Source organism: Leishmania panamensis (assembly GCF_000755165.1).
Source record: "Leishmania panamensis strain MHOM/PA/94/PSC-1 chromosome 34 sequence".
Classification (NCBI taxonomy): domain Eukaryota; phylum Euglenozoa; class Kinetoplastea; order Trypanosomatida; family Trypanosomatidae; genus Leishmania; species Leishmania panamensis.
In genome coordinates, this window is record NC_025881.1 from 501,071 (window position 1) to 511,090 (window position 10,020).

The 10,020-nt window shown below is 57.1% G+C and overlaps 2 protein-coding genes across 2 annotated transcripts in view; both read left to right on the top strand.

Annotated features, from left to right (window-relative positions):
• Window positions 1–1,435: 1,435 nt before the first annotated feature.
• LPMP_341300 (60S ribosomal protein L2, putative) lies at window positions 1,436–2,218 on the top strand (the record flags this gene model as incomplete). Its single annotated transcript, XM_010704254.1, has 1 exon — window positions 1,436–2,218. The coding sequence occupies one exon, from the start codon at window positions 1,436–1,438 to the stop codon at window positions 2,216–2,218; it is 783 nt and encodes a 260-aa protein (XP_010702556.1).
• A 2,878-nt stretch (window positions 2,219–5,096) lies between these two features.
• Window positions 5,097–10,020, top strand: part of LPMP_341310 (hypothetical protein) — a gene marked incomplete at both ends in the record, with an annotated part of 10,221 nt that continues 5,297 nt past the window's right edge. The window contains one exon of the mRNA XM_010704255.1: window positions 5,097–10,020. Within this exon, the coding sequence (XP_010702557.1) occupies window positions 5,097–10,020 (4,924 nt within the window).

Sequence of the window (10,020 nt, forward strand, 5' to 3'; positions counted from 1 at the left end):
CGCATCGTCCACGGGTGTGGAGGCAGGCACTCAGCTGGAACAGGGGCGAAGAGGAGCAAACGAACACCTGGAAAAAAGCCCCGACTGCATGGTCTCTCTAAGTGCAGTGCAGTTGTGGATGTGAGGATTTTTCGGGTGTCTTTGTACCTCTTTTCGACTAGAGAAAGCGGCAGAGGCGAGTGGCGGCTAAAGGGGACGCCTTGCTGCTGTTCTGGGTGCCACGGACTTCTTCTGATTTCGGCTCACTTGGAGGTATGCAGTGAAAAGGTATGCGCTTCCGCTCTCTTTTTTTTTTTTGGTTGTACGGCGTACTTCTTGAGCGTAATCCCCCCCGCGTTGTCTGTGAGTGTCCGCAAATCTACACAGGCCATGAGAGGCTGCCACATCTTTTTAGATTCTGCATCTTTCTCTAACACGTGACGAGGATGCGCGCGGCGAGTGCACGCATGATTGGCCGAGCTGTGCGAGTGATCGAGCCCATATGGATGCAATGCGGTGTTTCGGCATGGGCTACCGGGGGTGTTGTTGCTGCTGCTACTACTACTGTGGCACGAGAGGGAGCAAGAGGGGGAGGGGAGGGCTGAATAGTGTTTGGCTAGGCGGTGGAGGGGGATGGGCTCATCTTCACGCCATCCAAGCCGATGTGCGATTGGGTGTATGCGGGGGTGTTCACAGCACCTTTATTTTCTTCCCCAATATCCCCCGTTCCCCTCTCCCGCTTCTCACCGACCCGCCTGCGACCGTTCCATCCGTTTAGCAGTCAACTAAGACGAGGAAAGCTCCCTCTCTCTTCCCTTGTGATGCACAAGCGAAGATAAAGCGATGCATGATGAAATGAACGGCGAACGATGTCCTCTCGTTGAGTCTGCACTTGCTGGTGCGTCCCTCCGGTATGAAAAGTGCACGCAGTCACTCTGCAGCCACTATTGTGAGAGTGGAGTGTTACTTTGTGTAAGCGGTAGTGGGCTCAGCTGCCCTGCCCTCCGCTGTCGTGGCTGCCACTGCTGTTGTGTCAGTGGTATACTCACTTCCAGTAGTTGCAGGGGAGAAGAAGAGCAGCTCTCGATGCACCGGACGGCGCTTGAATATGTTTTGCTACCGTGAGCGGTTCGTTTTGCTGTCTTCCCGCGTGCGCCTCTGTGGATTCTTTCTATGCTTCACGTCCTTCTCCGTTTCCCTCCCTTCCCTGGTTTCCCTGTACGCCTCATACATTTCTTTTCACCCTTCTGTCCGCCCCTGTTCCGCTCTTTGTGCCTTCGCCTCACTCTCACCCATACCAAACGACTCCTCTGTTTCTTTTTTTTTTGTGCGCACTCTGCGTCTCGTGTGTTGTACACTTCACACCTTTGCGTCACACACGCTCTGTTCATTGTTGCGGTGACGTGCGCTCATTACACGCTCGCAGTCAGTGAAGAACGCACCCCCTCCTTCAACCATGGGTAAGACTGTGCTGAGCTGCCGCAAGGGCAACGGCTCTGTGTACCAGGTGCACGGCCACAAGCGCCTCGGCTCCGCCAAGCTGCGCATTCTGGACTACGCCGAGCGCCACGGCTACATGCGCGGCGTGGTGAAGTCGATCGAGCACGAGGCTGGTCGTGGTGCGGCGCTGGCGCGCGTGGAGTTCCGCCATCCGTACAAGTTCCGCCGTGTGAAGGAGCTGATGGTGGCGCCGGAAGGCATGTTCACTGGTCAGTCGGTGTTCTGCGGCCAGAAGGCGCCGCTCGCGATCGGCAACGTGCTGCCCCTGGGCCAGATCACGGAGGGCTGCATCGTGTGCAACGTGGAGGCGAAGCCTGGCGACCGCGGCACACTTGCGCGCGCGTCCGGCGACTACTGCATCATCATCTCGCACAACCACGAGACGGGCCGCACGCGCCTGAAGCTGCCGAGCGGGCAGAAGAAGTCTGTGCCGAGCACAAGCCGCGCGATGATCGGCATCATCAGCGGCGGCGGGCGTATCGAGAAGCCCGTGCTGAAGGCCGGTAACTCGTTCTACCGCTTCCGCGGCAAGCGCAACTGCTGGCCCAAGGTGCGTGGTGTTGCCCGCAACCCGGTGGAGCACCCGCACGGTGGTGGTAATCATCAGCACATTGGTCACCCGTCGACGGTGTCGCGCCACTCGCCGCCGGGCCAGAAGGTGGGCCTGATCGCTGCCCGCCGCACCGGCCGTATTCGCGGTGGTAAGGCTGTCAAGGGCGCGTGGCACCCGGAGGAGTAAAGGGCAAGATCAGCCGGCGACTGAGTGGGGCCGCGTTTTGTGCGGTGGCGCTCCGTTCCTGTGGACTTTGTCTCCTTTTGGGTGTCTTTTGCTACTCCTTGCCGCTGGCATACTCCTCCGAGCTCGTTGTCTGTGCGTGTGGCTCCCTGTGATACTTATTTGACGACGTGCATCGGTGCGACGTACGTCCCTTTACGTGCCACTGAACTGACCTCATTTCTGTCTTTTGTTGGCCGACGGCATATTTGATCATTTTCATCTTTACTCAAAATAATGAGTGCAAAACGTAGCTGAAACGTGTGTCGTGAAGGAAAAACAGGGAGATGCCGACTGCAGCGTCTGTGCCTGGGTACTAAGTACTTCGTCATTGTCGTATGGCTCACACTCGGTGGCTAGCGTGTTGAGTGCCTGTTGCCTCTCCTTCGGTCTCCAGCTGATTTCCTTACGGTCCCTGTGTGAAATGGGTGGAAGAGGAGGGAAAAGGAGAGAGGAAATGGACGCTCTGTGTGTGTGCGCGCGCGTGGAGCTGCTTTCTCAGGAGGGCATGAGTAGGCATAGAGGAAGGCGTCTGCATCGCGTCACATGTCTGTTACACACACCCAGACAGCAGTGCTGCTCCTGGCGCGTGAGCTTCGTACTCGGGAGGCATTCGTGCAACCATCTTGAGTGGAGCGCGTCTCTCCTCCGTCTCCTCTCATGTCTACCCTCTGCCCAAAAAGCACCATCTCGCTGATGTCATGCCCGCGTCACGCACTCGTCCTGCCTCTTTCTCTTCCCTTGTTTCTTTCCCATTGCCGCGGGGTCGGCGCTCGCCACCAATGCTCGAACTCTTTTTACTGTTCCACTTTACTGTTCGCTTCTCTCGAATTCCCCTTCTCACACCTTCACGCCCCTTCCTCCCCCTATTCTGCTCTTCACGGCTTCGTGGTGTACATAATCGCACCCAACGCGGGTGAGCAGGCAACGCCTTTTCCACTAGTGCGCAAAAAAAAAAAGCAAGGATTTGCGCATTTGCGCATCACACACACACACACACAAGCAAAGGCACGCCTCTTTCGCAAAGTTGTCCCGTTACTCTCGCTTCTTTTCCTTCTCTCTCATCTCTCTCCTGCTTTTCGCTTCGTCGTTGCGTATCGTAAACGACCTCGCCAACTCGGCTCTGTCAGCATCGTGTTGTCGCTGTGTAGCCTTGATACTGCGTTGCTGCGGTGGCACACCCCCTGCAACCTTTACAGCCATTCCACCTTAGTGCACCGTTTCAGATTTGAAAAAACAAAAAGGAAAAACAATCATTGTCATTGTTGCTGCTGCGTCTCCTGCTGCAGATTCTCTCTGTCTCTTCGCACAAACCCTTTCACCTCTTTCTGCTCTGCGCCGCATATCTGCTCCCCCCCTTCTCTCTCTCTCTCTCTCTTAGTGGGTACCCGCGTGCACCTTTTCTTTGGTGATAGCGACGTCAACGGCTTTCTCTTTCTTCCTTCAGTGTGGTCTTTTTCTTTTCCCTTTTCGAGCTGCGAAGTTGTTCGTGTGGTGGCTCCGATATCGTGTGCATTTGTTGTCCCTTTTGGTGCCGTTGTTTTCTCGTCAGCGGGCCGCCTTCCTGCAAAGAGAGCGAAAATAAAAAGACGTGTGGGCCTTGCGTCTCCCCCTTCCCTTCCTCTCTCTCCCTCTCGTTGACTCCCTCGCACTCCTTTCACTTTTCTCTCCTATCATTTGGCTCGTGTGTCGATTTTCTTTTTCTCTCTCTATCCTTTGCTCTTGTAAGACGAGAAGAGAGGGAATCGTCAACAACAACAAGGCCCGACAGAGAGGACGCTGTCACGTGAGTGCGTGTGGATGTATCAGAGGCCGAGAAGAGTCCCACGAAAAGAGAAGCGAAACACTATCCGAAGCGCAGAAGAACGGAAGACGGGGGGGGGGGGCAGCTTGCCTCTTAGTCTACCTGCACTGCTCTGTATTCTGAATTCCTGCCGTTTATCTAATATTTTCTTATGTTATTTGCGCTGTGGCCGCTCTTTTTCTTTGGCTAACGGCATTGCCTCCTTTTCTTGCAGTCGCTACACATTTCTACTATCATCGTGTGTGTCTGTGTGTCTGTGTGTGTCCGCTGCATATCTCTCGTGTTTCTCGCGGAGTCCCTTGCCTTTCCACCATCAACACTATCGCCATCCACAGGTGGTACGGCGGTCTACCGCTGGTGATACGCACACGGGCACGCACCGATATAAACCGATACACAAGAGACCGACAGAGGTGAGGCAAAGACCGCGCACATCTTGTGTCTCGGTTTTGCCGTGGTCACTTGCTTGGATTTGCTCGTCGCGGTGAGGACACGCCCGCTCTGTGTTTCGTCTTTCCTTTGCTTCTCCTCCCATATTGTAGAACTTCGCATTTGCCTTGCGCTGGCAGTGGAAAGAAAAGGTGACTTGCCTACACCTTTCAATCTCTCTGTCCCCGTCAGCGGTTGCCCAGACCTCCGCTTACCAACACATAGGAGCGCTCCCGCGCTTTCTTCACTCCGTTGGGCATAATAGGGAGATCACCAATTGACCACTGCCGATAAAAGAAATAAATGAGCGACTTTGACGCACCTCTGCCGAGGGGTTACTCATGCAATAGTGGTCATGGCACCCACACTCCTCGTCGACGAGTGTCACAGCTGAATATCTCGGAGTGCTCGCCTGCAGCTTCGGCTTCCAAAGGGACAGCTTCGCGAGCGGGTAGCACGGCGTGCAAAACAAGCGGTCGCACCGGGCGGCGTGCGAGCCTACTACCCGTACTTCGTATCCCAGTGCACGAGGAGCCGGAGCGGAATGAAGTGCTACCCTCACCATACCCATACGCGACGTCGCCTTTCCGGGGAGGCTCACCGTCCATCATGTCTATGCTCCGTGTAGCGTCAATTTCAAGCGAGAACCCGCCACCTCCACCGGATATCCAACACATTGAGGGGCAGCTTTGGTACGTGAAGGGGAAGAATGGCCCAGGGAGAAAGCACGCATTTCTGCAGTGGGTTGTATGCGAAGACCAGCGACTCTCTATATACAGCAGCTGGGCGAATAGCCGCCGCCTCATAGAGGAGATGTGTTTTGAGCGGGTGCATATCTTGTTTGACTTTCTACACCCACACAAGCATCCGGAGGTGCTAGGCAGCGGTGCCCCGCAGACGCGTCGCCTGTCGATTCACCGAAACGAGCCCCGCACCACAGCGGAGTTGCGCTACGCATTTCAAATACGCGACCCCTGCGACGTCAAAACCTTCGCCGGATACCACTACTTTGGGGTCGAGTATGTGTTGCGTGACTTGTCGACGGAGAGGCTGCGGCGCAGCCTTGCAATCTTCTGCACTGATCATCCAGATGACCATCGAAAGTGGCGTGACTTCTGGGAAGAGATGCAGGTGCGGTACCCCATGGTTCGGAATCGAAGCGCCACATCGATGCCGATGGACATGAGCTCGGAGTTAATGAGTGAATTCCTGCTTCCCTCGCAGGCAGCGAGGCGGGCAGTAGAGGGACAAAGTAAACAAGATACGGACTCGGTGAGCAGCTCATGCTTGCCCTCGCCGATCAACCAAGATGACGACAGCCTCACTGGTACACGTACGCCGGAGTGGACTGATAGCGAGCACAGGCAGCTTCACTCGAGGGGCAGCACACCACCTCCCCCCTTTGTGTTGCTAGGCAGTACCACCACCGATGGCGTGCATCAAAACCTACTAGGCAACTTGAGAGCTGGTGATGAGAAGGTCCAGGCAGAGAGCATTGCGCAGTGGATTGCGCTGCTCGTCGATGCGGAACGGCAGGCGCGAGAGGGGATCGAGCTCATAGAGGCAGCAACGCACAGCTTGCTGGAGGCTAACCAAAAGCTGCGCGATCTTGCTTACCACGTGCTGCCAGCGGCAACCTTTCCCCCTTCTATGGGCCTGGCGTGTGGTAAAGGCGAGGGCAGTGCATGCGACGGAACCTCGGGTGGAGTGTCGATCCGCGATGGTGACACCATACACTCCTTGCAAGCGGAGCTGAAGGAGTTGCTCGTAGCCCTCGAGGAGGTAAAAAGCGCCGCTGCCTACCCCACTTCAGCGCCGGAAGCGCTGGCATCAGCGGAGTCTGTCGCGGCGTCGAATCAAGAGCTGCTGGCGACATATGAGCGGGAGTTGGCGGAGCTGCGGGCTCAAAATGCAACGCTAAAGAGCAAACTCGACACTCATGCAGCCATCGCCACAGAACGTGTTGAGAGGGCACTAGACGAGTGGACTCGGGCCGGTGTCGTCGACATTGCCGATGGTGATACGGCACATGAGGGCAGCGGCCGTAGAGGCACCAATGTGGTTTCTCCTGCGAGTAGGCAGCGGTACTTGACTGCGGATGAGGCCCTCCTGCGAGCCTTGATCGAGGTTGCGTTGGGACGAGAATCATCGACTGCTGCCTTCGCCGCTTCCAGCGGCTCCTCGTCCTCTGCACAGGTCAGCACTCAGGATGGGTCTGCCTCCGATCTGCAAGCGTCCCACTCCGCTCCATCAATCAACGCCAATGAGCATGATGGGGCCATTACTGGCGGACAATCCTTAGGCACCGCATCCGACTCTCATCAGCCTTGGGGTGCACTCAGCAGAGATGCCCGGCTCTCGAGTGCTATGAGTGCGGCAGGAGCGTTGACAGCTTCACTGCCAGAATTGGTGCAGCAGCACTTGAGCACGTTTGCCGCGGAGCACGATCGCCGCCTTGGTGGCCCCGACTCCGCACCGTCTTCCTCAATAGAAGGCGTTCTTTATCATGTGGTGGATGAGGTCGTGACGGCCTTTAACCACATGGTGGACGTGCCAGAGACAGTTGAAGGGGTCTCGAACGCTGATGGCAGCGTTGCCGCGCCTGCTCGAGAAATCACTGCGGTGTCATCGTGGCTCTCCGTGCTGCATCGATGCCTCCTGCACAGGGTTGACGTGGTCGAAGCGGTGCGTGCCACCGGCACACGCGACAAGAGTCTGCTCTCTGCCGCTGAGTTTGGTGGGTCTACGGCGGATGCAGGAGGCGCCGTTGATTCCACCGCCGCTGAAGATGGCGCGATTCAATGCCGTCCCCCCGCTGCGGCCTCCTCAAATACGCGACGTAGAGGCTCGCTGCCACCGCTCACAGACGAAGAAATATCCATCATAGGCGACCTTCGCCGCTCCGTCCATGACCTAGTGGCGTGGATTCTCGATCTGCTAGCTGAGAGGCAGCAGTACGCGACTTCTGTGGCGGCTTTAGACTCCATGACATGTCAGCACGATGTGTTTCAGCCTCTGAAAGAGGTTCAAGCGGAATTGGAGAGGACAATCGCGCGCTTTGAAGCCGCAGCGGCGGTCGAGAGTCTCGACAATGTCGCATACAGACACCGTGGAGTTACTACTCCGGACATCTTGCCACTCGAGGCAGCTGCAGCCTCTAGCGGCGCTGATGGTGACCCCGAGTATTCTGAGAAGCATACTGCAGGTAGTTCCGATACGCTCAAAGTAGAGCACCGCCTCAAGGCACGACTGCAGCACGCTATGTCCGCCTTTGATAGCGCATGCGCGGAGGCTGTGGCGCTGCGGCGTTTGCTGACCACAATCCTCTATGGGAGTGAGGTGCCGCTTCGAAGTGCAGACTCGACCGATGGCGTCGGTGCGGCGGCAACGACCAATGCAGCTGCAGCGTGTGAAGCGTTCCGCGCCGCTCAAGACGCGGGCATTGACGGAGTGGACAAGCTTCGAGGAGCTGCAGAGGCATCCGTGGCGGTGAGATCGAGGGAGGAGGTGTGGGCTAACACTCTCACGCCAGCTGTGCTACAGGCGTGTGCGGATGCGCTCGTCGGTGGTCCATGTATCCAGGACGTGGTACACTCATTGCAGCTGATACTCGGGCGTTGTCCTGAAATAGACGGCAGCCCTAAGTGGGTTGGAGGCACCGCTGATGTACTGCCCCTCTCGAAAGAGAGTATATGGAGCCTCGTGCAGGAGCTTCACCAGCGCCTCGCTGCGGAGCAGGCCCGCTGCAATAAGCTACTTGGTGGGGTGATGCTGATATCCGCCTCACTTGCTTCTTCGGAGAGTGAGCTGCTAGCGGCAGCCTACTCGACTGCGATGGCGGCAACAGCCAACGCAAGTGCCATGACAGACGAGGCCTTGAAGTCGTGGGCGGCGTACAGCAACAACTCTAATGAAGTGACGCCGGAAGAGCAACGTTGTCTTCACGAGCCTGCGGAGACAAAAGCCAACCCTCGCCTCTCCTCTTTTCCCGCAGCCTGTGGGGGAGAGAATGCTCTCCACGAGGCTGTCCACACCGACCTCGTCGTGACTCTGACTAGCGCGGAGGGCGCGCGCGATTTACGTAGCGCTGCTTTAGACGCCGCGTGCTCCCTTCTGCCGAACTTATCTGCCCGTATCGCCGACACACAAACAACGCTCTGGCGGCTTGTAGGGGATCTCCTCCTACACGGCGCAGGTACAGGTGTGCCCTCGCTGGAGGTCTTGCTTGCCCTCCCAATCGTGAACCACACCGGTGTTCCAACTGCTGTCGACGCCAGTGAGAAAGATGGAGTGTCATTGGATGACCACATGAGGGTGGCCGGAAATGCAGTCGAGGAGCTACTGAGTGGGAGTGAGGAGGCGGCACGTAGGCGACGTGAGTGGATGCAGCAACTCCTGCGGTGGCTCAAAGACTTTCCTCTGGCGTCGGCGAGTGACGCCGCACCTGAACTGGCATCGGGGTTACAGTGTGATGCGTCCACCGCGCATGAGGTCTATGCTCAGCTGCTGGAGGAGCTTGCCGCCGCGGAGAGCGAGCTCATGAGTAGAGTCGGTGCGGTGGGGGCACTACTGCGGAAAGCAAGCTGTGTGCATACCATCTCAGTTCCTGAGATGGGCAACGAAGCAGGAGGCGCTGATATTGCAGTGCTTGCGGCTGCTGCCTCGGCGGACATAGCGGAGGCTCTGCATGTTTCCGAAGCGCACATCAGCGTGACGGAAGCTTCCGTCGATCCCGTCCAACGTGTGGTACAGGTGAGTGCGACCATTGCTCATCACCCACACGCACTGACGCGTGCAGCCGTGCTTGGCTCCGTGCACGCCTGCCCGTGTGCACGCCTGCGGGAAGCATTAAAAGACGCACCAGCCAATTCTGCTACGACGGCTTCCAGCATGAACGAGCAGAGCACAGCACGGCCAGTGACTGTGGACTCACCAGAGGGCATGGACGCCGTAAGCTGCCTCTCCACAAGCCTGCTGCACCGCGCGGCAAAGATAGCTGCCGTCGTCGAGTTTGAGAAACGAGTACTTGCACTACTACCGACAGCGCAGGACACAGCCGTGGCGAACGTCAGAATGTCTACTATCGATGCAATGCAGGCTTGCAAGGCAGGGCAGACCTTGGCCGCTATGCTCGCTACCGAACTCGATATCAATCCTCCAGAGGCCAACTTTGAAGTTCCTCCCACGGTATTCCCATCACTTCTCCAGAGCCTTGCTTCCTACCTGCAAGAGCTTCACGACATCGTCCTACCTGTTCTGCATCACCGCATCATTAACCCGGAGAAAGCGTCCTTAGAGAAACTGCGTACCGCCGTTGACGCTCTACACGACGCCGCCATAGAAAAGATGCCACACGTCTCGCTTGAGCAACTTTCCTGCATTGACAATACCACTGGTATGCTGTGGCCAGAGGCCCTCAACACAGCCAACCTTCGTGATCTTCATTTCGTCATCGACCACCTGTCCACCACAGCAAAACAAGCAGTATCGCTCAATTTCACCGATGATCTATTTCATCACCTCCGCGCCACCG